A 26,396-nucleotide genomic window follows, 5' to 3' on the forward strand; every position below is an offset into this window, starting at 1 on the left:
AAATTGATGCATACTGCAGTAGGTCACAGAACTCAGTTTGATAACATTTCACTTCAAGGACCGCAATCTGGAAAGATTTTGGTTGTGAGATATGATTAAGACCAGAATTCTATAGTTGTCAACTACTGTAGAGATCTGTGGAGGAAGTGAAACCTGTGATCAGAACAGTCACCCTGACTCTTGCTAACACTGGGCTCACTTCTATAGTAAATTAATTACTCCATTTATTGGGGACACCCTGGAACTCCTTCAGGGACTGCTGGTTGAGAACCAATGGCCTGGTTCTATCCCATTATTCCTCAGTGGAGCTTTCTTAGTTTTTTTTTTTTTTTTCCCCAGAGTTGAGTCTCTCTGCCTGTTTGTAGAGCCTGTTGGAGTACTGCAGTGTGTAAGTGCATGAGACAGTGTCTGGTTACAAGCACTTAGCTTGTGACCTCTTTTCCCTGACCAGAGTAGATGATCTTTAACCCAGATTTGTTTTTAAAAAAAGAGTATTTCAATGTTATTGAAAAAAGTATACGTTACATATAGCCTACATCAAACATGTCAAACCTTGTGTGTCCAATAGAAATACAATAGTTTACTATTACAACACGCCAGGGGGATTAAGTTTGTAGTAAACAATGAAAAGAAAAAAAGGTAAACCAATCTTATATTTGTCATATATTTGAAGAGCTTTTTGTTTGTATATTCAGAAAAAGATGATGTGTATTGCTTGATCAATACAGATAGCTCAAAAACACATGGCTCTTAACGTACAAGTCTAGATTTATGAATGTAAAATGTAGTCAATATGATAAGCAAATTAATCAAGTAAAACTGCGAGCAGAGATTTCTGTCTTATTCAGTGAATCCAAACAATACACTTTTCTAAAGTAATTTAAAGTAAGGGTGGATATGATCAGCACTAAATTAATTCCACAGTTGCGTTATGTCTGTTGGTAGGAGCAAAACAAATGCACCAGCGTCTCTCTTTGCTCTCCACAAAAGGTACAAGTTACATCAATGTCTTTTTTTAAGTTTCTGCAAATAATGATTCAATCCTGTGAAGCATTTTTAAGGATCTCTTTGAATTTGTTAGTCAATAAAAACTTGTTTGGTTTAACCCAGATTTTGGAAAACTTTTGCTTTTGTCAGTTTGGTGGACCAAGGCACTAATGTTCCTAATTGCTAAGGTCAAGGGTTCGAGTTCCAGGCTATTATTATATAATCACAAAAACTTCACCAAAATATAGCACCATGCAGGGTATAAAGTTACATAAAGTTATGGTTGCAAAATATCGCTCAGATTTCCTATAATTCAACCAGTTTAAATGTGATGATTTAACCATTAATCTACTGATAGCAGTACCAATGTTTCACCACATTACAGTTACTTTTACTGTTAAAAAGGCCAAATTACTATAAATTCCTTAGATGCAATCCTGGAAGTAAGTTAATTTAAAATTTAACATTCATTCTACCTTAATTTTTCATTAATTTGTCATTGTGTAGACACAGATCACCCAAGAAATGGTTAATTTATACTTATGGTACAGCAAAGCCCCCTCCCCTTCTCTGTCAGATTACGCTCATGTAATCAGTGCAATCTCATTGATTATGTCTGGAAAATGAGTTGTAGACGTGACGGTAAATTAATTTAATGAAAATAAAATTATACTTTAATGTCAGATTGTAATACTGTTAAAAATATAAATACATATAGTTGTTTCCAAAACTTGGCGGCAATTTTGGCCCCCGGAACATGGCTTTTGGGGGCATTCTTGGATAAATTGTGGGCCAAATGGCCCGTGGCCCTTGCTAATTTCTGACACTGGCACCATGTTAGCAAGAAATCCTTTTCTTAAGTTTTAAATCTACATTTTTCCCTAATGAAATGTCATTGTTCAACTTTTATGAAAGGTACTGTTTAAATAATTTCATTTTACTCTTAGAGATTGCCTTCATTTAGTGTTGCATTATCTTTTTAAACAGGCATGGAAGACAATGAAGAAGAGGAGAGCTGCAGTATATACCCGGTATATCACCCCTCAACACCATTCATTGCACTTTATTGTCTGAAAATAAAGTTCAATTCAATTCAATTCAATTTTATTTATAAAGCCCAATATCACAAATCACAATTTGCCTCACAGGGCTTTACAGCATACGACATCCCTCTGTCCTTATGACCCTCGCAGCAAGTGTATTTCCCTGTCAAAAACATGACAAATTCCTATAGGTATTTCACCAGCCTGTGTTGGGTAAAAAAAAAAATTGCTTTAATGAATGCTAAAGAAACTGAAAACATTGGTCGTAATATTTGACTGAAAGCTACTTGGTCCATGTCCAGCTTAATCCACTGCCTTAGTGTTTTTCCTGCGCTGTATGTTTCAGAGCCTGCTGCCACTCGGTACGAATATCAAGGCCAAGATGCAGCATTTTGTGGAGGACAGGATGGAGGCCAACATGGTAACCACTGACAGTTAATCCCTGACTGTGATGTTTTTTTGCAAACAGCTTTTTTGGTCATCATGAATGTAATTAATATGTGAGCTGAAGTGCCCCGAAGCAGATGATGTACTAGGTGCACATGAAAGACTTTGGTATTTTCTTGTCATTTGGTACATAATGTTAAATGGGTAGAATAAAGGAGGGTTCTGATATTAAGTGTGTGTCATTTTATTAATTGAAGAACACAGTATACCTAATTTATATGTTTTATGTGTTTGTCTTCCAGTGGACGGCTGTGTTGATTGGGGCTGTGACAGTTGTTTCTGTCATTGGAGTTGTTGTTTTCCTATTTTACAGAAGATACAAAATGTCAAGTAAGTGTCCTGCACACTGTACATCCTGTTCTGTTTGAGTACATTTGTATGTAGAATTTTTTCAGTATGTATATACCCTAGATGTAAATATACCCAGATACACTGTTATGCATTAATAGATGTTGACTCAGAATGAGGATTGTCAGTATGAGATGTTTATGCCTCTGCGTCAGCAATAGCCGTTGCCGAAGGCATTGTGTTTTAGGGTTGTCCATCCCATTCTCATGAACATAATATTTCAAGAATGCCTTGAGGGAATTTATTCATATTTTTCACAAACGTTCACTTTGACGCAGAGATGATCTCATTAGATTTTGGTGGTCAAAGGTCAAGGTCAGTATTAGTGACACCAATCTTGGTTGTCCACCTTGAAACTGTGTTGATTGTATAGATCGTTTGTCAGGGGAAAGATATGTGTGAAGCATTGGGGCGGCAGTAGCTCAGTCCATAGGGACTTGGGTTGGGAACCGGAGGGTCACCTGTTCGAATCCCCGTCTGGCCAAAAATATGGACTGTGGACTGGTGGCTAGAGATGGCACCGAACCCCCCAACCGCTCGGGGCGCCTTACCAAGGGCAGCCCCCTCAGTCTGACATCTCTCCAATTTGTGCATGTATAGGTCCTGTTTGTGCATGTGTGTGTCTTTCGGACCTGTGTGTAATTGACAAGCAAGAGTGAAAACATTGAATTTCTCCTCAGGGGGATTAATAAAGGAAATAAACTTAAACATCCATGTTTTTACAGATGTGTCCAGTTTTATCACTAATTCTAGTTTTATCCTATGTCAGAGCTTCAGAGACAATATTAATGTTCACAGTTCATACAAGCATGCATTTAAAGGGTTAGGTTTATTCATTTTTGAAAAATCACTAGTAGTTGTCACTTTATGGGATTTTCAAAAATAAATCTTGGAGTCAGTGCATTCATTTTGTTATTCTCAGGGATTAAATACCCTGAAACTGTAGGGTGATTTAATCACACAGATGTTCTGAATCAGCATGGTACTCCAATTCAATGCTAGTATGACTGGCACAGAACGATTCATATAGTAGACTGCAAATGGTCTTACAGAGAATGTTTGGTGTGTTTCAGAGGAGGAGGCTGGTGTTCCACACTATCGTTTCAGGAAGAGAGACAAGGTGATGTTCTATGGCCGAAAGATCATGAGAAAGGTCAGTGCCTTCTTTAACATCATATTCAGTGTCACCCCTTTCTATAGACATAGAACCCACTTTGCAGAGGGCCTAGTCTATCCAAGGGGTCCCCCTGATGCACCATGAATTGATTTTATAAATAACTACAACCATCCCAACCTGGCAGTGTTAGTTAACAATTAATTATACTCTGTCCATAGTGTTGTTTTTTTTTTAATCTATTTTCAGGGTGTCTGCATGTCCTTAAAATGAAGATAAATAAATTCAGATTTATAAATATTGGGCCTAATAAGTCATTAAATAGTCTTAAACATTTTATCTAATGTCATTTATCCATATTATAATTTCTTTCTGTCAAAATGAGTTAAACTCCTCTGCATGAAAGTCCACATTTCTTAAATTTCTTTCAACTTAAATGTGGTTAAAAATTATTTTGAAAAGTCTGAAAAAGAAGATTTTTAACCCATTTCCAAAGTTTCTTGTTCTGTGTAGTCAACAATTGCATATGTCCATGTTTAATTTAAATGACATGAACCAATGAAGAACTTTGACTTTGAAGTTATTTTCCAGTCCAAAAAAGCGTCAGTGACCCTCAATCATTATGGAACCACAGCAGTGCAACTTAGCTCTAAATATTAAGTTAGTGTGTTTTTGTGTGGGCCTTCTGCAGTCTGCTCAATGGTTAGATTGAAAAGGTTTAAACTGTGTATAATCATAGTATGTTCAGCTGATCTTCCTTGATCTAATTCCAGCAGTGCTGCTAAGCCTACAGTGGCCCTCTATTTTTTTTTTTTTGTGAAGTTTCAGGAATAGCTTTGCTAAAGCAACATGTTGCCTGTTCAGTCCATCTTGTTATTGGCATTATTGTGCTCCTAAAGCTGAAACAAGAAAATGTTCCTATTTAAAGAGAGCTATTAGAAAATGCCCCCAAAGCTCCATTGCATTTTGTTTTAATAACCTAGGTTTTTCAGAGGTCACCAGTTGTTTATCTTTCAGAAAAACTGATGCTCAAGTCTGTGATTCAATCGTAATGATAATACGTGTGAAGCACGGACCAGGGCTATGCTCAGAATACAGTGAGGTCATATTATAAACATTGGTTTAAGAGCACAGCACTGACAGACAGCGGCAAAGTCTGTAAATGCTGTGTTTACACTCAGTTGAAAAAATACTCCACAGAGTTAACTGCTGCCCGGTGCCCCATCTTCCAGCGCTACTTAGAGAGTGGCACTGTTCAGCCCTCTGGAAGAAATCCATTATAATACCTGTTCCAAAAGTTCAGTACCCAGCTGAAAACAGAGATTTTAGACCAGTTGCACTAACGTGTTGTTATTTAGTGTTTTGAGAAAATAATGGTGTGCATGTTGAAACTTGAAGTAACATCTCATCTGAACCCACTCCACTTTACCTACCGGGCAGGGCGCACCATGGAGGATGTGGAGTGGCGTGTGGCTCATCTAATTCACAAGCACATAGAAAACCCAGCAGCACATGCAAGAGTTCTCTTTGCTGATTTTAGTTCGGCTTTTGATACTGTATGCCCTCAGCTGTTGATTAAGAAGCTTGTAAAAACTAAAGTCAGCCCTTCTATCATAAAGTGGTTCCACTCTTTTTTAGTTAACCGATCACAACAGGTTAGTGTGAACAGCACCCTTTCAAACGCAAAGTCCTGTAGCACAGGAATACCACAAGGGGCTGTGAGTTCACCCATCCTGTTCACATTACATACTAATGATTGTAGAAGTTGTCATCAGAATAATTACATCTTAAAATATCATTTTGAGCTTACTAAAAGTAGCAGAGTGTCCCTTCTTATACTACGATGAGATCACCTCATACTGAACACTAATAAAACCAAAGAAATGATCTTTGACCCAAAAGAAGTGTGTTCTCACGACCCTGTAGTCATAGGAGACAGTGCAATTGAGCAGGTGTCGTCTTACAAGTACCTGGACTTCTACATAGATAGTCTGCTAAAATGGAATGTGCATGTCGATCATCTTTGTTCCAGGCTTGGTCAGAGATTACACTTCCTCCGCAGACTCAGGCTATTTGGAGTAAGCACCAGGATCATGACACTTTTTTATAATGCTGTACTGGAAAGTCTAATTAGACATGGGATGGCTGCCTGGTTTGGTTCTCTCACTGTACAGTTCAAATCAAAATTGGAGAAATTAGTGAAAACAGCTATATAAGGTAATGAGTAAAAATGACTACCCATCCCTTCAATCCTTTTTTGAAAAGGTCACTGTAAACCAGGCACACAAAATTCTAGACGACCCGTCCCACATTCTGCACAATGAGTATGAGTTACTTCCATCTGGGCGACGGTTCAGGGCCATTGCCTATAAGAGCAACCGTTTTAATTTGTCATTTCTCCCAACTTCAGTAACTCTCCTAAACAAAAAACTGTCAAGACTGTGGTTTCAGTAATCCACCCCCAAGACTGACAATGTAATGTACTGTGTATGTCTTACTTGTACTGTGTGTATGTCCTAATTTTCTGATAGTTTTCACTCAGTCCTTATGTAAGTTATGTATATGTTATGTTTTCTTGTCAAGTTTCATTTGAGCAGTGACCGTAACCTCTTACAGCCCAAGACAAATTTCCCACACGTGGGACAATAAAGTTAATATTATCCTTATCTTATCTTATCTTATCTTATCTTATCTTATCTTATCTTATCTTATCTTAGTTTACACTGTGTTGACTCCTACAATTTTAAGACTATACACACATATACAGCAAATGTTCAGCTACTTCTTCTACAGGATCTCATAGTATAAATATCCAGGTGATACTGCTAAAATGTGTGACTGGCAGTACTGGCATATATTAGATTAGGATTGCATAGTACTTGTGTAAAAAGTAACAACAGGCTGACTGTACAGGATGTGTAAGTAAAGTTAAGATGCTCAGATTTGAGACCACTAGTATTCAAATCAAATTAATCATAGAGCTGGCCAGTTGATGTCATGGTATCTTTCTCTGTTGGACATGTTGGACAGATGGACGAAAGTGGTTATTGACTGACCAGCCACTGACATCACCATCACTAGGCCCTGGCATGGGGCAAAATACCTTCTATCATTTCAAATATCTGATATTAGCATGATTGGAATTTTCATCATCAGAAACAGTTTGTTTATCTTTTGTAAATCATTACTAGAATTTAAACATGTCAATTCACCAAACTTTCCTTGTTGCAGGTTCAGACATTGTCCTCAGCCCCTTCTTCTAATTCAAACTCAGCGTCCCGGCAGAGAATGAGGAAGAGGACCAAAGTTATGTCCATAGCTCGCAAGTGAGTCCCCTTTCAGTGTTTGGTGTGGACAGATGATAGATTAGATTTGAGCGTTGAAAGTCCATTCAACAGTTGGGAACAGTTGTTCCCAACAAGGTCCAAGTAAGTGGACCTTGAATTAAGATTATTTTATCAAAGAAGATAAGCTGGTATTTTAAGATACCAGGGACAGGGAAAAATACATTGTCAGATCCAGCCACCATGATATTGGATCTACTGCGTATGCCCAATGATAAAACAGCTTAAGTTTGAATACATTATTTAAACCCTTCAACGTTATAGCTGGGGTGGGCAGAAATCTGGAAAAGAAAAAAAAAAAGGCAGAATTTAAAAATACACCTCCCTCCTGCAGCTCTCTGCTCTGTCCTCAGCCCCTCCCACCTGGTGAGCACAGGCATATGCATGCGCTTCATACAGTCACCCACTGTTTTCCATACATTGATTTAACTTATTTCATTGCAGAGCTGTGCGCAGCTCACTCACGCAGCCCCTCCTTGCCCAGTTCTCTTTCTCTGTTTATCAAACCACAAAAGAGACAAGAATCAACTGCTAGCCACCTCATGGTCCCTCCTCTTTACTCTCTGTTGCTGTGGGCTACTTTGCTGGGAGAAGTGCAGGAACCTGCTCTGGAGACGATCCTTTGGTTGGCAGCTTTAGCAGCTCGAATATCGTCAGTGCAAACCCCCCAGAAACAGGTTTCACAGCGAGTTTAAGACCAGCGGCTGTGTGGGATCTAACCTGTGTGCCAGTTAGCAGAATGCTAAACTATTAGCTACATTTTATCTCCATCTCTGAAATGAGATTAGATTATCCTCTTCATAAGTCTGTCTCCCTTTTTTGGATTGCTTTGCAGTGTAGTCAGTAGCTGCCAATGCTGGAATAGCAACTTTCTCTGCAGGATTCACTGCCATTTAATCAGGCTTTCACTGAGGGGACGTGCACACGCATCTGCATTTGTAGAATCAATCAATCAATCAATCAATCAATCAATTTTATTTATAAAGCCCAATATCACAAATCACAATTTGCCTCACAGGGCTTTACAGCATACGACATCCCTCTGTCCTTATGACCCTCGCAGCGGATAAGGAAAAACTCCCCCAAAAAAACCCTTTAACGGGGAAAAAAAATGGTAGAAACCTCAGAAAGAGCAACTGGGGAGGGATCCCTCTTCCAGGACGGACAGACGTGCAATAGATGTTGTACAGAACAGATCAGCATAATAAATTAACAGTAATCCGCATGACACAATGAGAGAGAGAGAGAGAGAGAGAGAGAGAGAGAGAGAGAGAGAGAGAGAGAGAGATGCAGGTAATGACAGTAGCTTACAAAGTAATAATATTATAGTCATAGTTTTGGCTACTGTGGCACAATATGTTGAAAGCATGTATTAATATCTGGCAGTATACATGTGTGACAATAGTCATATGTGTATAATAACAGTAGAAGTATGACTAATGATGGCAGCAGCAGCAGGAGGCATCTGGCAGGACCACGGCAGCAGCACAACCACACACGTCACGCTGTCCAGGCACCGCTGCGATATGAGTTAATCTGAGAGACAGTGGAGCACAAAGACTCCGGAGAAGAAGCCGAGTTAGTGACATCCAGAATGGCTGAGTTAGCACGATGCAGTAATAGAATACCAGAGAGAGAGAGAAGGAGAGAAGGTGCCCGGTGTATTATAGGGGGTCCTCCGGCAGACTAGGCCTAAGTCAGCCTAACTAGGGGCTGGTACAGGGCAAGCCTGAGCCAGCCCTAACTATAAGCTTTATCAAAGAGGAAAGTCTTGAGTCTAGTCTTAAATGTGGAGACGGTGTCTGCCTCCCGGACCGTAACAGGAAGATGATTCCACAGGAGAGGAGCCTGATAGCTGAAGGCTCTGGCTCCTGATCTACTTTTGGAGACTTCAGGGACCACGAGTAACCCTGCGTTCTTAGAGCGCAGTGTTCTGGTGGCATAATATGGCACTATGAGCTCTCTAAGATATGATGGAGCTTGACCATTTCGAGCTTTATAAGTTAATAGTAGGATTTTAAATTCAATTCTGGATTTTACAGGGAGCCAGTGCAGTGAAGCTAAAACAGGAGAAATATGATCTTGTTTCTTAGTTCCTGTCAGCACACGTGCTGCTGCATTCTGAATTAGCTGGAGAGTTTTTAAGGACTTACTAGAGCTACCTGATAATAGAGAGTTACAGCAATCCAGCCTAGAGGTAACAAAAGCATGGACCAATTTTCTACATCTTTTCGGGTCAGGATAGGCCTAATTTTCGCAATATTACGCGGATGAAAAAATGCAGTCCGTGAGGTTTGTTTTAAATGAGAATTAAAAGACAAATCTTGATCAAATATTACTCCGAGGTTTCTTACGGTAGTGCTAGAGGCCAGAGCAATGCCATCTAGAGAAACTATGTCATCAGATAAAGAGTCTCTGAGTTGTTTGGGGCCAAGAACAATAACTTCAGTTTTGTCTGAATTTAACATCAGGAAATTGGTGCTCATCCAAGTTTTTATGTCTTTAAGGCAGTTATGGAGTTTAGTTAATTGATTAGTTTCTTCTGGCTTCATCGATAAATACAACTGAGTATCATCCGCATAACAATGGAAATTTATAGAGTGATTTCTAATGATGTTACCTAAAGGAAGCATATATAGAGTAAATAGGATTGGTCCGAGCACAGAACCTTGTGGAACTCCAAAACAAACTTTGGTACGTAAGGATGATTCATTATGAACATCAACAAACTGAAAACGATCAAGCTACAATCCGGCATCTTTACATGTTTTAACATGTTCATCAATGTGCACTGTCCCATTCAAATAAATAAATAAATAAGATCAGATAAATAAGATTTAAACCAGCTTAGTGCAGAACCTTTTAGGCCAATTAAGTGATCCAGTCTCTGCAGTAGAATTTGATGGTCAGTTGTGTCAAACGCCGCACTAAGATCTAATAAAACAAGTACAGAGAGTACACAAGTCCTTTGTCTGAAGCAATCAGAAGGTCATTTGTAATTTTAACTAGTGCTGTCCCAGTGCTATGATGCACTCTAAATCCTGACTGAAATTCATCAAATAAATTATTATCATGGAGAAAGTCACACAGCTGGTCTGCGACTACTTTCTCAAGGATCTTTGACATAAAGGGAAGATTAGATATTGGTCTATAGCAATATATAGAACAGCAAATAGGAACGCCCTCTCTCTGTAATGACCTGTGATTGGCCAAAGTGTTGTGTTACTGGCTGGATTTTCTAAGGCCTGAAATCAGAGCCAAGAGGAGGTGCAGAAGTCTAGTTTTCTCTCAGTCCACTTGAAATACAGTATGCTCAAAGTTTACTCAGGGATTTTACCCAATGACGCCAAATTTTAAGTGCCTACCCCAGCTGTAACCTAGGCAGTCATTTAAAACTTCCAGTGAAAACTAAAATAAACAGACATAAATTTATTTAAAAAGAAGATTTGTAATAAAAAATACACAGAAGTGATGTGTTTTAAGGAGTTCAGAAAAGAGTTACGTTCCAATTTAGAAGACAGAAACTTGTTAAGAAAAAGAGGTGTAAAATTAGCTTAGAATTAAGAGCTGATACTTGGTATGGAGACTTGTTTTATCAATCTTTACTGTATGAAGAATGTCCTTGTTAGGATCCTTCGTATCCGGAGGGAGCCCCCTGCCCTGCAGCCCAAGGAGCCGCCTCCCTGCCTGCTGGAGGCTGACCTAACTGAGTTTGATGTGCAGAACTCCCATCTGCCCTCTGAGGTGCTGTACATGCTGAAAAATGTCAGGTGAGTAAAATGACATGTTTTGTTTCCATCTTCCACATGAACAGGAGCACAGTTTCTATGCAGTCCCTTATTAACATATAGACCCAATGAATAGTGTGTATTAAAAGTGATTTGCAGTGCTGAAAAGATTAGTCAGTTAGTCAACTGACTGAGAATGAATTGGATGATTAATCATTAAAGTCATTAAAAGGGCAAAAATGCAGAACTTTTACAAGAACAATCTATCTTGTCATTTATAGCATCTTTTTTTCCTGCACACTGTAGTATCTGTATTTCAAAATCCCTTCAACATTGTGACTGGGGGAGTCCACCTTTCCTGCTTGGGATTCAAACTGCATACCCTAGCATAGACTAATGAATTCACAGCAAACAATACAAGCACATACTGGACATGATGTGAAAGACACAAATTGATCCATGCACATGATTTACTTAATACTAGAGTCAAAATTCTATCATGACTTTGTTTTTAACATGTTGGGTGACTTTGTTGATCAAAGTCTTTTGTCTGACATGGCATAGAAAATCCTCTCAGCCCAAGGTTTGTTTGGCTGTGCTGTAAACAGATACACCAGCTTGTCTTCTTCCTCAGTTGCATTTCCGAGGTAGTCACTACTCAAGATGTGTTTTCTGCCCCAATGACTGAGACACTGATTTTGAACAGAATTCTGCAGCCTGTATTATTGAAACACGCTTTGCAGCAACTATAGGTGTTGCCAGGGGCAGAAATCCCAGGGGGACAGGGGAGACATGACCCCCTGTCCAGTAAAGCTGTACCCCCCTAGAATAATTTGAGACACAATTAGTAATTTTTGAACAATGCAGTAGTATTTATTGAAAGCACAATGTAAGTGGTGCTCATTATAATCGCACAATAATGTGCTATTTAAATCTTAAAAGATTTAGTCCCCCCCTCCCATTCTTAGTAGTGGTATATCCCACACTTCCAATGGGCGGGGCTGCTTGGCAGCAGTAGCAGCGTGTGGCTGGACCCGCTACCCACATCGCGCATCGCAGGGTAAGATGTACACTCACACAGACACAGTTTAACTTACACAAGTTACAACACATCCCATTTACTGTTACAACAGAGTTTAGTGATAGTCAGAGAGGACAGGACAAGATCAGTCAGTGGCGGAGCGGCTCGTAGCTAATGGGTACCTCTCTGTAGGCTCTCCACCTGTCAGTGAGACAAACATGAAAGACGTGCAGTTCAACTGACGAGGAGCGGTCATTACGCGCGACTATTACGCACGGTTGTGAGGTGTGCAGCTGCAGATCTCACAGCACACTGTTTATAAACCAATTTACCAGTTTAATTGTAGGAACTGTTCAGTTGTTAAGCCATTTCTCACATGTGGCTGCTGCTGGCTTGAGTCTTGACTCTCTCGTTATCAATAACTTGCAATGCTGAGATAAATGTTTAAAGTCCAAAAAAAGTAATTTATTACGAACAGGTCAATAAAACAGGTTTCAAAATTCAAAATACCTTGTAAACAAACGAAATATTTGGTATTACACTTTTTTTTTGGTTACTTTTCTTTCAAACATTTTTTAAAGTTATGATCTCACTGCCGGTAAAAAAAAAACGGTTGGTTTCTCTGTTTACTTAATAGCATAAATATTCACACTACTGCGCACGGGGACACAGAGACCTGCTCTGCTCCAGACACACTCAGGATCTTGGATAGCACGGCGCACCTGACTGTTGTCGATGTGTACATGTTAATTTGATTTCAGTCATTTTGTTTTAAATCTGGACATGTGCAGGTGGACTGAGCCAGTGCTAAGAAAGGTCCTATGCCGGCCTGTTGGAGAGATAGAGAAAAGATTAAAGTGTCAAATTGCGGTAAAAGATGCTGTATAAAAGACAGGCTACAACTTTTTTTCCTGATTGCTGTTGGACGTTAATGGCATATGGTTACAAGTCATTGATTGGGATAAGGAAATCAATTCATCCCTCTCAACCTGCAACTCTGCTACCTGGCCAGTCGAGGTGTTCAGATGTAAACCTCAGTAACTAGAGACCATCTTGGAACTTGGCCTTTATTTTAATCTTGACTCTAGACTTGTAAAGTTTTGTGACTGCAGCTTGCAGAGTTGAGAAAATCCGCCAAAGACAGAGGTACAAACACCAGACAAAATACTCAAAACAGCTTCTATGGTTATTCCCGCTACAATTGGTATCACCAAGAACACACCAGAGCCATGAAGTCACACACAGACCCACGAGGTGAAAACTTTACCAGATGTTGCAACATTGTCGTGGCCGCTAAACAACGAGGAAAAGGTGGAGAACATGGGCACCAGCTACAATACCCACTGCATGGACAAACAAGACCATCTCTGTGTCCATCTCTACAGTGGAGGTACTGAACGCCGGCTGCGATCCCAGACTCATGGATCTTCTTTGCCAAGTATCCTGCTAGCCATTGTACGAGTGTTTGATAATAAATTGGACAACCTCAATGCCTGCATCAGTTTCCAATAGGTATCAGGAACTGAAATGTCCTCTGTTTCACAGTAATTTGGCAAAATCCTGGACATAGCTATTCAACCAGGTGTCTCTTTCTCCATATGCTCGGAGGAGGCGTGTGCTTTATGGTGAATAAGGACTGGTGTGACAGCAGGAATATTGACATGTTGTCCTGTTCCTGCTTGCCTTGCACCTCAAGGGGAATAAACACTGGATCACTGCTACACACCATTCAGAGGCGGCTACAGAGTGGACTTTCTGATTGTGTTTGGGAGGAGGAACCATGCTGCCATCTCGCTAATGTCAAAATATGTAAACAAACTATGATAAATGCTCCCAGTGACATTAGAATGGTCAGGCTAATCAGAGGCCGCCCTACAGTATGCACTACACGATGCAGCCTGGAGCACTTTCCAGGACACCGCCAGCAACGTCACTAATGTATAGCCCACTTCACTGGAACTGCATTGTTAGGCAAGAGCTGGGGTCCATACTTTCTGTCAGCTGATGTCATTCACATACGCCGCAAAACATTCCAACAGGAAATACAAAGGGACCCATTTAGAATGTTTATGTTTTCAAGTTTGAAACTGTCTATATTGGATTCACTGGGTCTATGGTTGGTTTAATTTGTGAAACAAGAGAGGCAACTGTACTCAAAACTACAGTGAAATTATTATGATTACCAGAACCATCCAGGATGCCATAAACACACAAACTGTAGCTTACAACTACTGCAGCCTGGAAATACGGACAATAATAAAGCAGCAGCCTACAGTGTAGGAAGTAAAAGAGGCAAAAGGGGACTAAATTGCAGTGTACAGGTTGAAGGAGCTGACGGAATCACATTTCAGTGGAGTTGTACATTGTATAATTTCACGTGCCAAATTGAATGATAGATTTGTAGTGTGTATTTCGTGACTGTTAATTAAAATGTGGATATCGTTCGCAGTGATAGAACTTCACAGTATCTGCACTCGCGTTTTAACCAGGGTGCTCGGCCACTTTGAGAAGCCTCTTTTCCTGGAGCTGTGTCGTCACATGGTGCTGATCCAGCTGCATCAGGGAGAGGGACTCTTCCGACCGGGTGACACTGATGACAGTATTTACGTGGTTCAAGATGGCCGCCTGGAGCTGTGCATCCATGAGAGTGTAAGACCACAATAATATTCCACACCCAGCCATGGAGCAGTGCTTGTTTTCTTCAGTGTTTTCTGTTTATTGGTGATTTGTGAGGGGAATGGTAAAAGTGTTGGAACCCTAACCTGTGCTGTGACTGTTATTCTGCTCTCATGTTAAGATTTGATTGTGTTCTCTTGCTGCAGGATGGTACAGACGTTGTGGTGAAGGAAGTTTTACCAGGAGACAGTGTTCACAGTTTGCTCAGTATTATGGATGTCATCACTGTACGTCTTCACCCTCATATGTAATACACTTGTATTCCAGAGCAGATTTTTTAGCAGCTGTCACTTGTACATTACATGCACATTACATACAATTAGATCAACTATACGTTTGGTCATTGTGTAGTCTGAGCTTAGAGCTTTGCATGATGGAGATTTGTAGTTTATGGTATGGCATGAACACTTCATAATGCATTGTTATACCTTCGGGCTGGTGCTAGCCGTGGATGGAGGCATTATGTTTTTGGGTTTTGGGCTGTTCATACGTTTGTCCCATTCTCATGAATGTGACATCTCAAAAGTGTCCCAAGGGAATTTTTTCAAATTTGGCACAAAAGTCCACTTTGACTTAACAATGAATTGATTAGATTTTTGTGATCAAAGGTCACGGTCATAAACTGAATGAATGAACTGAATTCATGGACTAATTGTGACAGTATTTCTTACAAATGTCTAAGAGGATACAATGCTGAGGTGTTAACATTCTAAATCCAAAACAATCATATACCATTTTCACTCACTGTAATATCAAAATGTTCTGCAGAAACCCTTTTGGCCATTATTTAATATCATAACTTGTAAGGATCAATGGTCAGGTTCACTGCGACATGTTTTCTGTCCATTATTCAATGTCATATCCGTATTTGAAGCATTGTCAACCGTCATGGCTACATAGAGGTCTGGACAGACATGGATCGAAATTGTAACTGGAACTTCACTGGTTCATGTAGGACAACCACGAGGTGGTAATTCCAGACTTTTGCTAATTCTGTATCTTATCTTATCTTGATCAGCCCATCTTTCATTTACTGTTTTACTCATGTCCACCTTTTGGATATGTTATACAATTCAAATCTGTTTCGTAAAGATTTTTACAGCATCCCTTTTTCTTTCACACTCTCTGTTATCTGTATTTAAGGGCTATCCAGCACCTTATAAAACAGTGTCTGCACGAGCTGCAGTTCCCTCCACTATCCTGCGTCTTCCAGCTGCAGCCTTCCAGTCAGTTTTTGAGAAATATCCTGAAACTCTGGTCCGTGTCATTCAGGTAAAGCGTCCACTGACAATGAGAAGTATTTGATTTCAAGTGCAAGCCAGTACATAACATGCAAAAAAGCACAGGCAGCTTACAAACATGTATTAATTTCCCATTCTTTAGCATTAATAGTGCAGTCTGTGTTTTCTGTCCTCTGTAGATAATCATGGTGCGTCTCCAGAGAGTGACCTTCCTTGCCTTACACAACTACCTTGGCCTGACCACTGAGCTCTTCAACCCGGTACTTGACTGTGCTCCACGCTGTGGTTGGGCTGATGTAGACTGTACAAAAATGTTTTAGATAGGATAGGATTACTGCCATTTATGATCTCACACATATGTTTTCCCTTTTGTTCATTCAAATTGAATAGCAACACATAGAATCAAAGATATGAGAAAGTCAGTGGATGTTTAAAGCTCTTGGAATTTGCATTGCACATATTGCATTTTCTTGCGCTTACTTATACTCTCTTGAGAGAGGTGTTGTTATTTCCTGTTTAGTTATTTAAGTAATATGGTACAAATAAACTTGTGACCCCATGTGCCAATCAAGCTAAAGTTTGGCGCTAAGAGTTATATCCTCATTTTTTCCCTCAGTCCCTACACTTACATTTATATAGAATTTGATCAAAATGTTGCATTTGTTATAGAATATTTAGAGAATATGTTTAACCTTAGTACATATTTGGTTTGAGAAGGTTTGCAAATGAAGATATGTGTTTGGTTTTTTTTGAAAATTAAATATTGATTTATGTGTGTTACAGGAGAGCCAAGCCATCTCCTTGGTATCGGTGGCCCATGTTCTGGGTGAGAGTCATCCACACAAAGGCTTCCGCAGGCAACCTTCCCACTCTGATGATCTGGGCTCCGAAAAGGGTGACGCAGGTCAAAAACAACAGCTGTCTCACAGCATTTCACTGTTAGGCTGCGGTAATGTGTGTGTGGTAATGTTTGTCTAAAGTTATATTTTCTTGTTACACATGCTAACAGAAAAGTCCAGCTTCTCTGACATGTCCACACCTAAATACAGGAAACCTCGCTCTCTCTCCACCCCACTGGCTTTAACAGGTATATTCACACACATAGTATATTTCTATGCCTCTGCACTGGTGATAGCCATCCTTGTGAATGCAATATCTCAAGAACGCCTTGAGGGGATTTCTTCAAATTTGACACAAAAGCCCACTTGGACTGAATAATTAACTGATTAGAATTTGGTGGTCAAAGGTCAAGGTCAGTGTGACCTCACAAAACATGTTTTTGGCCATAATGTAAGAATTCGTACTGAATCATGACAGACAAAAATGTCTAATGGGACAACATGATATAGTGATCAAAGGTCAACTTCACTGTGACATAATAATATGACTCAACATCACATCTCAAGAACAGAAGGGGAGGCATTTGGTCAACTACTTAATTGGTGATACCAATCTTGGGTGTCCACCTTGAAACTGTGCTGATTGTATTGATGTTCTGTGCTGCCAGGGGGAGATGTGTGTGAAACATCCATGTTTTCACAGACATGTATGTAAACTGTAAGAGAAACTTGACTGGTTCATGGGACATACAACTGCAGGGCTGTAATTCTAGTTTTACACATATCCCTATTTTATTATTTTTTTTTAAATCTTTTTTAAATATTTTCAGTGTCCTTCTTGTCTTAATAGGACATATAGAGTTCATAAAACTGTGTCTTCTCTGCATGCTACTTGCTTATCTAAATAGATTCAGGCAATGTGTGTTTTTGATGGAAGGCCTTGGAACATGTAGAAAAGTATGTAACACATTTTAAGACAAACATTCAAAATGTTTGCATGATGTTTTCTATATAATTAGCTGAAACTAATGTCAAAAAAGTGAAATCCAACTTTGTGTCAGTGTTATATGAGCTTTTGTGCAGGTCATTACTAATAACTTGAAACCAAATCACCAATCATTTCTCACTTCTGCAGCTTATGTTATTGTTGGTGTTCTCATACACAGGGTCTGCTATGCAAGTTTTATGACAGTGTAGTTGCCAAACCTGAATCAGCTATTTGAATTGTTAACCAGCAAACTTGAAATGAAGTCTACTAGCAAAGGAAGGCTTCCACAAGACATCTGAGTTGTAAAGAAACATAAAAAAAAATGATTTTTTAAAAGCTGCTGCAGTTAAAACTAGCAACATCAAGAGTTCTTTATACTACAACAAATATAGCAGTCTCTATAGACACATTGGCATGGGGAGATGCTTCTCCACCTCGCTGTGATAATCGTGTCAGTGAGTATTGTTGCTGATACCAAACTTTAATGATAAACATGATGACTTTTGTGTTTCGCAGGTGAAATGTCACTCGACCTCAACAGAGTATATGAACGGGCTCGAGTTGCCAAAGAGGACAGTCTGTCTCACAGTCCTATGAAGGTCTCTGAAGAAGGATTTTCTTTTTTGTTCCTGCTGTTAGTTTAAATTCAGGTTTTGAACATCTAGAGTCAGTTTCACAAAGATATTTTACACAAGTCTGTAGTGCCCAGCAAATAGCTTTGTTACTGTCAAGTTTTTCCAGAAAACATTTTCTGCTGGAGTGAACTATGGTTTATACAAAGAGTACTCGGTAGAGTGTTGGAGGCGGAGCCCTATTCATTCCTATAAAAGTTGCTCAGTGGCACATAGACCAAAATGGGTTTAAATTTCTTCTGGGTTTAAATTATCTGGATCCTCTGTATCGTTGGGCCCATAGAACAGGTGCACTAGATACTTTGGCAGCAGAAGCGACTAACTTCTGGTTCAGTTCTCCGCTACCTTATATGATGATTAAATGATTTAATCGTGCAGCTCCTCTAGCCTTTAAGAATAATATCTGACCAGATGGATCAAATCCTGAAAGTGAAACTTTTTTGGGCCCACTGGCATCATGTGACAGACCTGGAAGCTGTGATTACACGGTTTGGGCTCCACTGGTCCCCTTGCCCAGCGTTTGTTCATGGGGGCTCGGAATGAATGGGCCCTAGTGTCAGCCATGTTTTTTTTTAGTTATAAAAAAAATCTTAATTTACCCAGGGTTCATAACAGTTCAGTTAGTCAAGAACAAGACAACTTTGTGTAATGAATGCATTTCGACATGTATTTGAGGTCTGACTAATCTAATTCATAGTCAAAGTCAAAGGTCATCTTTGTAAAGGCAGCCCTAGATAAAGTTAGTGTGTTAGGGGGTAAGGGCAATGCAGCAGTGTCTGTGACTGGAGGATAAAGCAGCTCTCTGTTTCCCTGTCATTTATTTAGTTGGTTTAAGGATTAGAACTGGCAGGTATTTGTTGTAATCATGAGTATTTATATGATTGAGCAAATAGATGTAGCCTAAGCAAAATCATACTTATTTGAGCGGTACACTGCAGAGTTGCACAGCAGATGTAATGGCTTATTTCAGACACTTCATGGGCATGGACAGGGTTAGTTAGAGTAAGCGTTTAGTTTGTAGTTTTGTGTCTTTCTGAAGTCTCAGCCATGCCGTTCCTCATTTTTCTGTCTCCTCAGTCCATTCTGAAGAAGAGTGTGACGATGCAGCACACTCCATCTGCTGTTTATCACTATAGTGATGCTGGAGGAGGAAATGTCCAGTATAATAAAGTCAATGCCATTTTCCAAGCTGCCAAGAAGGATCTGCTGCAGGTCATCCAATTACAGGTAGTGTACAAATGTTATCTGTCTGTAATATCATTCAGCACACAAAATTTACCAGTTTGAAATATATATTGGAATATTTTAACTGTAAAGTGCTTTAAAATCTGTGAAATAGTTCAAGATAATAATAAATATAGTTTGTTTAGGTGATCTAGCAATACTTGTGTAATTGGGAATCCAAGGTTTGTGAAACAGTTATAACTGGATGCTTCAGACAGACTGGTCTGACACATTTCTCAGTGTTTTTAAAATGTACTGTCATTTTATCAGGATGCCAGCCTGCTTGAGGGGAGGGTGAATTTTCGGCAGGTCAAAGCCAGCTCTGTTGTGGCCCACCAGGGAGACCAGGTCAGTCTGTCGACAGAAACTTACCTCTCAATTTGTTGCTCTTGTTCAAGCAAATGCATGTGTAGCTTTTTACAAAAAATGGCCAGGTTTCCCACTCAGTGACACGACTAAATAAAACTGTTGTACCAACTAACTGATGTCTAATCATTATCCAGAGAGGACGGCAGAGGAGATACCTGCACACCAAAGTATCTGGGCTCGAAAGTGACAAAAAGGTTCACAGGCTGAGATCAATCAAAAATAGTTTATTTATTTAAGACATCTGTGCACGAAAAGGTGCTCAAAGTGCAAAAATGATAAAGAGTGAGTAGCTAGTCTGACTATCATCAGTGCTACCCGAGCTGTGCTACTAGCATTGATGATTGTCAGTGCTCCAACACTGATTACAGTCAAGGACTAAAACATTTGCTGCTATTTTTACTCACGCTATAATTTTTGCACTTTGAGCACCTTTTTTGTGCACAGATGTCTTAAATAAATAAACTATTTTTGCATTGATCTCAGCCTGTGGACCTTTTTGTGGCTTTCTAGCCCTGTTGCATTAGTGTGTGGGTATCTCCTCTGCTGTCCTTTCTTGTCGTCTATTATACTGACCCACCAAAGACAAACTTTTTTGTTGCCCCAAGTAGGCGCAGTTTCACAGCAGCCCTAAGACTTTGTAATAATTACCCAGACCATTTTGTCCTCCTCCACACCTTTTACAGGATGTGAGTGTGGCATTTGTCATCTCTGGATCGCTCCATGTTTACCAGCGTATGATAGACCGTGAGGAGGAGTCTCTACTGTTTGTCACCCACCCAGGGGAGATGGTGGGTCACCTGGCTGTTCTTACAGGGGAGCCCCTTATCTTCACTGTGCGAGCTCACAGAGACTGCACCTTCCTCTCCATATCCAAGGCCCACTTCTATGAGTAGGATCAAGCTCATACACACAAAACATTTAGTCATTTCTTTGAATTCTTCCCATCACACCACTTGGATGCAAACAAACCTGTGATTAACTTTGCAGGATAATGCGTGAGGAGCCTAGGGTGGTGTTGAATGTAGCTCACACTGTGGTGAAGAGAGTGTCACCATTCGTCAGACAGATTGACTTTGCTCTGGACTGGATGGCTCTGGAGGCTGGCCGTGCCGTCTATAGGTATCTACTCTATGGAGGTGTTGATGGGCTTCTTACTGAAAGAATGAGTGCGCCACTACTATTGATAGTAATGAGATTTATTTTGATTAACTTTTTTTACTCCAATAAAACAGTCATTTGTTTAATTTTTTTTCTAGACAGGGAGACAAGTCAGATAGCACCTTCATTGTCCTCAGTGGCCGACTGCGCTCTGTCATTGCAAAGGATGATGGGAAGAAGGAACTGGCCGGAGAGTATGGCCGTGGGGATCTAATCGGTGTGGTGAGTGGTCAGGAACAGCCGATAAGACGCTATCTCAATGCACACTGGGCAAACACATTTTTAGGCACTACAAATAGCAGTATAGCACCTTGTTTCTGGATTGTCCAGGTCGAGGCCCTCACTCACATGAACCGAGCCACCACGGTCCATGCTGTCAGGGACTCCGAGCTGGCCAAGCTACCTGAAGGAGCCCTAAACTCCATCAAGAGGAGGTATCCTCAGGTTGTCACCAGGCTGATTCATCTGTTGGGACAGAAGATCCTGGGCAACATGCAACAGGTCAATGGACCTCTGGCTGGTAATTACATACCCCTTTTGTAGGTGTGTGTCAGGAAAAAACTGTAGTCATGAACTCTACCAAATAAAGGAACGATACCAGTTATGGGGTCCTATCTTGCATCCAGAGCAAAGCATTGCACAGTGCAGCGTTACTATTATTGCTAGTTTCAGACCAATGCAGTTGTCATGTTCATTGCCAGTGCCCAGGTTGTGTAAATAGCAAATGTACTTGCACCCAGCTGTGCACCCATTGGCGTGCAGGTCTTTAAATGAGGTGTGGTCAGGTGCATTGTTTGCATGTTGCTATTTTGAGGCAGCAGAAAGGGATTGCTATTTTCCTGCTATATAAGGGGCGCATTATTCAGACAGTAAGATGCACCTATATAGGTGGGTTCATAATGCGTACACACACACACACAGAGTGTGCAGAAGTACGTGAAATAATACATCATTAATAAGGAAAAAAATGACTTATATTCTGTAAAATGTGAATAGAGCACAGCAGAGCTGCTGTCCTGATTGCTCATTAAGAATGAGGCTGTGCACATTTATACATGAGGAGCAGTGGAACTTTGTTATTTTAGAAGGTAAAACTTTAGTTCTGTTTTCTCTGTCAACTTTATAACTATAGTTTTTCGTTTTGCCACTTAAATGTCACAGAATATTTGCTGCAGTGACATTACTGCTCTTACGCTATTACTGTCAGCAGGAAAACTGCTTGCTTCTCCAATTTGCAGAATCCAACATATAAATGGCAGTATTCAGGTGCAGGCGCATGTGTTGGCTTTTAAAGGGAATAGGAGATGACACCCTGACTAGATGAATTCATATAACACCCAAAACACACCTTTGATTAATTAAGGGACTAAATACAACCCCTTTGCCCCTTGCACCTTACCTTGCACCGAGATAATGCACCATTCAGCTAGCAAAAGTAGAGTTGGACACACCTCCAAAATGCACTTGCACCATGCACTTAAGATTCTGAGCTACAGATCATTTAAATAGGGCCCACCGTGTGGAGATCAAGCTGGCCTTTAGTATAAAATGAGATACAAATTAAGATATATGCAAGAGAGGTAATAAAAGAGCATAGATATTCAGTAAATAGTATTTTGCACATATACAGCATTTGAAAAATGTCCTTTCTGTCTGAAATATCCAATGAGAAAACACTCCTTTCCCCTGCAGCTCGTAGTCTGGCTCTCCACACCCCCACCAGCAAGTGGGATGCTGGGAATCCAGCCTCCAACCTGTCCACTGTGTCCATCCTGCCTGTGTCTGAGGAGGTTCCCCTCACTGCCTTCACTCTGGAGCTACAGCATGCTCTCAGTGGCATTGGTAAACACACACACACACACACACACACACATACAGTGTACTTCAACAGGTTACTTGAAGGGTCTTGATTCACAGAGAGACCACTCAGTCATTCACAGAATGTGTTCCACATGAATGCCATGTTCATTTTTATACAAAATTCCATAGGAAAGCCATGGTAATTTGTAACCATATTGATGTCTTATATTGAGGACAATGTAAGACATCAATCACTTTCACAGAACAAAGCTTTTCTTTCTAATAGCCAGTATTTAAAGCCCTGTCACCCATAGTCCACCCACATCCATGCCACCTGATTAGACCTCCAATCAGGTCTGTGTGGGCATGTGCAAACTGCTCAACTGACAGCTCTCTCACTAAACATCAGAGAAGTGAGAAGCAGCAGGGACAGACAAACACATTTAAATGGAGTGCGCTGCATATGAGGAGACATGCATGATGCTGACTCTCTTAAGTCTTTTCAGTGTTAAAAGAGATTTGGATTCAACTAGGGATGCATGATAACAATGGAACGCCATCAGTATTGCCCAATATTGGCTTTAAAATGAACAACAGGCCAACATGCTTTTTCTTAATTTGCTTAATGAATAAATATTACAGACATTGAAAAGTGTTGTATTTCATTTCTCCATCTGCTGGTGGACCATCATGATAAGAGTATGCATGCATAATTTGATGTTAATTCCACTACAGAAGAGACTTCATAGTCACTAAAATTAGGTGGGGAAAAACGTGGATGTATCGATATTGGTATCAGCCATCTGTCAAATGAGTTGTTACATGTCGGCATATCAGATATCGGCAAAAACTCCAATATCGTGCACCCCTAGATTCAGCCACAACAAGCTACCTGAAATGAGTACCTGAAATCGGTCTGCATTGTTTACAGTAGTGTTGGTACACAAGGCACTTTTTTAAACTGCTGTGTAGAGCTATTGATTTACATCAGTGCAAGTGGCACGTATCGTTTTGTGTGCCCAATAGAGTTTTATGAGTGCATTTATATTTATTAGTTCAGAAAGGTTGGTGTTTATGACATTTTTTTGTCAAAATGAAATTAATGTAATAAATGTCTTTACATGTTTGGGAGTATTTAGCATGTTGTATTAGAGTGTGTGATATGTGTGACAGGTTCAGTTTTGATGGACTTGGACTGAAACTCGAGAATCAGGATTGAAGAAACTTACAGTTATATGCACAGCAGAAGACTCAGCAGTTTGCACTGTACAATGACATTCTTAATAGTCAGGCTCCCTTCACACAAGACAATAATATAATTAGAATTAAGGTTAGATTTGAAGAAAAAAAATACTGGTCTGCACTTTGTTGTGTGTCTGCTCTCAAATTTAGAAACTGTAATATTTTTGTAGCCTAGCACGCCTTTCCTGCATATTGTGTGTTTAATTGTTGACCTGTTATGCCATTGTTGCTGAAGGCCAAACATCTAAAAATGATTTTGACATTGTAACTTCTACTGTATAGTGCTGTTTGAAAGTGCCTTTACTCAGAATTTATGAAAGAAAGAAAGTGTGTGTACAGCCCAAGTCCAAGGCCTTACCAAGCTAGTGATAATTAACCAAATAAGCATGGATAAAGATTGTATAAAAAAAGTAAAGGCCCACTACCAAATGAAGTTAATTTGTTAACTTCAAAATCACCTCACTGGTGAAAAATTACTAGAAAAAACGCCTGAGACGGAACCCCAAACTGAGTCCCCTTCTGCCTTATCTCCACTACATCCTCTCAGATTAACTTAGCAGAGGACATCCCTCTTCCACCCTCAGCCCCCACTTACATCCATTCACCAGTCCTCAACAACTAACACCTCCTGAATTACAATTAAACATTTAAATGACATATTGTTGTGCAGTCGTCCTTGCTAGTGAACCGCATGTCGAGATTTGTAAAAACATGACTATCCACTTTTACTGGTGAGGAGGAACTACTTTAGAATCTGCATTATGAGACATTGCACTATTATGCACCATTACACATTTTAAAAACATGTTTGGTGTGTTTCTGTTTTCTAAAGGCCCTACTCTACTCCTGACCAGTGACATCATCAAACAGCGCCTAGGCTCTGCTGCTCTGGACAGGTAGACATTTCTTCCAATGATTGAAAAGTAAAGTATGTGTCAACGTTTTTTAAGTCTGATGAGGCATTGGTAGTTGTTTGGTTAGGATCTTTCTGAAAACACACCTATACAACTGATGCTTCTTTTAAAGAGTCACATACTTCCAGAGAAACAGACACGATTTGATTTTAAATCTACAGTGAACTGTTGTATACATGAGTTAACAGATAATGTGCTGCAAACAGGCTCATATTTGTATCTTGTTTTTGAAAGTGTGCATGAGTACCGTCTGTCCAGTTGGCTCGGGCAGCAGGAAGACATCCATCGCATTGTCCTCTACCAAGCTGACTCTGGCCTCACGCCTTGGACCCAGCGCTGCATCCGCCAGGCTGACTGCATCATCATTGTGGGACTGGGTGAGCAGGAGCCCACTGTGGGTGAGGTCAGTTCAAATACACACACCTGCTTTTCAGCCTTTTTTAGCAGAAAGTGTGCATGATGTCATCATGTAATAAAACAAGTTAAATAATTGCAACAAATTCAGTTCAATGAGGAATGTGACTTAAAGCTGTGCTTACACACATCAGCCGGAATCACAGAGGGGGACTGGAGTAGGGACGGGTGTCCCATACCTCCACACATTACAGTGCCACAAATTCAAACAAATTCTTTCAAGTTGTGATGACTAATATGAATGGGGGATCTTCTTAACACAAGAAATGACAAATCAAAGCTTGATTTCAGGCCTAAAATTTCTTTGAGGGTCTGAAATGTGAACAAATGAGTGAAATTAGAGAATGAAAAAAGGGATTTTATTAAAGGAATCAGCCAATGTAAGGACTGGAAAAGACAAATGTATCAGAAATTATGTTTATTTAAAGCATTAGACATGCTTTTGGCTTATATAAGTCTGACCTAATGGCCTGTCACACATGCTGTGTCTGTAACATTTGAAAATAAATCTGCCTTGTATATGGGGTCAGATCAGTCTCATAATGAATGAACTCACGCAGGGTTTTTCACGAATGCACATACTCTGGTTCACAGTTGTATTTCGAACTCACTAATGCATACGATCTGTTCCGCAAATGCACACGCTCTGCTTTACAAATATAATTTTTATGCAAACTTGTAATATAAATTCACAGATCATGCGAATCGCTGAATGTGCATTTACAAGCTGCTTCTCATTTGTGAACCTCTCTACATTTGTGAGAGAAATCTGTGTGGTGAATTTTGAGACTCCCCTGACGTCACAGGTCAACAAACGTCACCATTGACTGATAAATCTGTCAATCAAATTTATGATTCTGATTGACA

General features: G+C 40.0%; 1 protein-coding gene across 3 annotated transcripts in view; it reads left to right on the forward strand.

Moving 5' to 3' along the window:
* Positions 1-26,396, forward strand: part of pnpla7b (patatin-like phospholipase domain containing 7b) — a 51,338-nt gene that overhangs the window by 1,149 nt on the left and 23,793 nt on the right. The window contains exons 2-24 of one of the 3 annotated variants that reach the window (XM_049578760.1): positions 340-388; positions 1,975-2,018; positions 2,377-2,451; positions 2,720-2,807; positions 3,899-3,978; positions 7,171-7,265; positions 10,913-11,053; positions 14,522-14,681; positions 14,855-14,935; positions 15,852-15,980; positions 16,129-16,209; positions 16,733-16,853; positions 16,959-17,036; positions 18,293-18,375; positions 19,486-19,635; positions 19,903-19,980; positions 20,685-20,890; positions 20,989-21,120; positions 21,258-21,381; positions 21,490-21,679; positions 22,852-23,001; positions 25,034-25,097; positions 25,350-25,518. In XM_049578760.1, the coding sequence (XP_049434717.1) occupies positions 1,977-2,018; positions 2,377-2,451; positions 2,720-2,807; positions 3,899-3,978; positions 7,171-7,265; positions 10,913-11,053; positions 14,522-14,681; positions 14,855-14,935; positions 15,852-15,980; positions 16,129-16,209; positions 16,733-16,853; positions 16,959-17,036; positions 18,293-18,375; positions 19,486-19,635; positions 19,903-19,980; positions 20,685-20,890; positions 20,989-21,120; positions 21,258-21,381; positions 21,490-21,679; positions 22,852-23,001; positions 25,034-25,097; positions 25,350-25,518 (2,517 nt within the window). In that variant the 5' untranslated portion in view covers positions 340-388; positions 1,975-1,976. The remainder of the gene's footprint in view (positions 1-339; positions 389-1,974; positions 2,019-2,376; positions 2,452-2,719; positions 2,808-3,898; positions 3,979-7,170; positions 7,266-10,912; positions 11,054-14,521; positions 14,682-14,854; positions 14,936-15,851; positions 15,981-16,128; positions 16,210-16,732; positions 16,854-16,958; positions 17,037-18,292; positions 18,376-19,485; positions 19,636-19,902; positions 19,981-20,684; positions 20,891-20,988; positions 21,121-21,257; positions 21,382-21,489; positions 21,680-22,851; positions 23,002-25,033; positions 25,098-25,349; positions 25,519-26,396) is intronic. The other 2 variants (XM_049578759.1, XM_049578761.1) reach the window with 2 other exon arrangements.

This window comes from Epinephelus fuscoguttatus, linkage group LG6 (assembly GCF_011397635.1).
Source record: "Epinephelus fuscoguttatus linkage group LG6, E.fuscoguttatus.final_Chr_v1".
In the NCBI taxonomy this organism is placed as follows: domain Eukaryota; kingdom Metazoa; phylum Chordata; class Actinopteri; order Perciformes; family Serranidae; genus Epinephelus; species Epinephelus fuscoguttatus.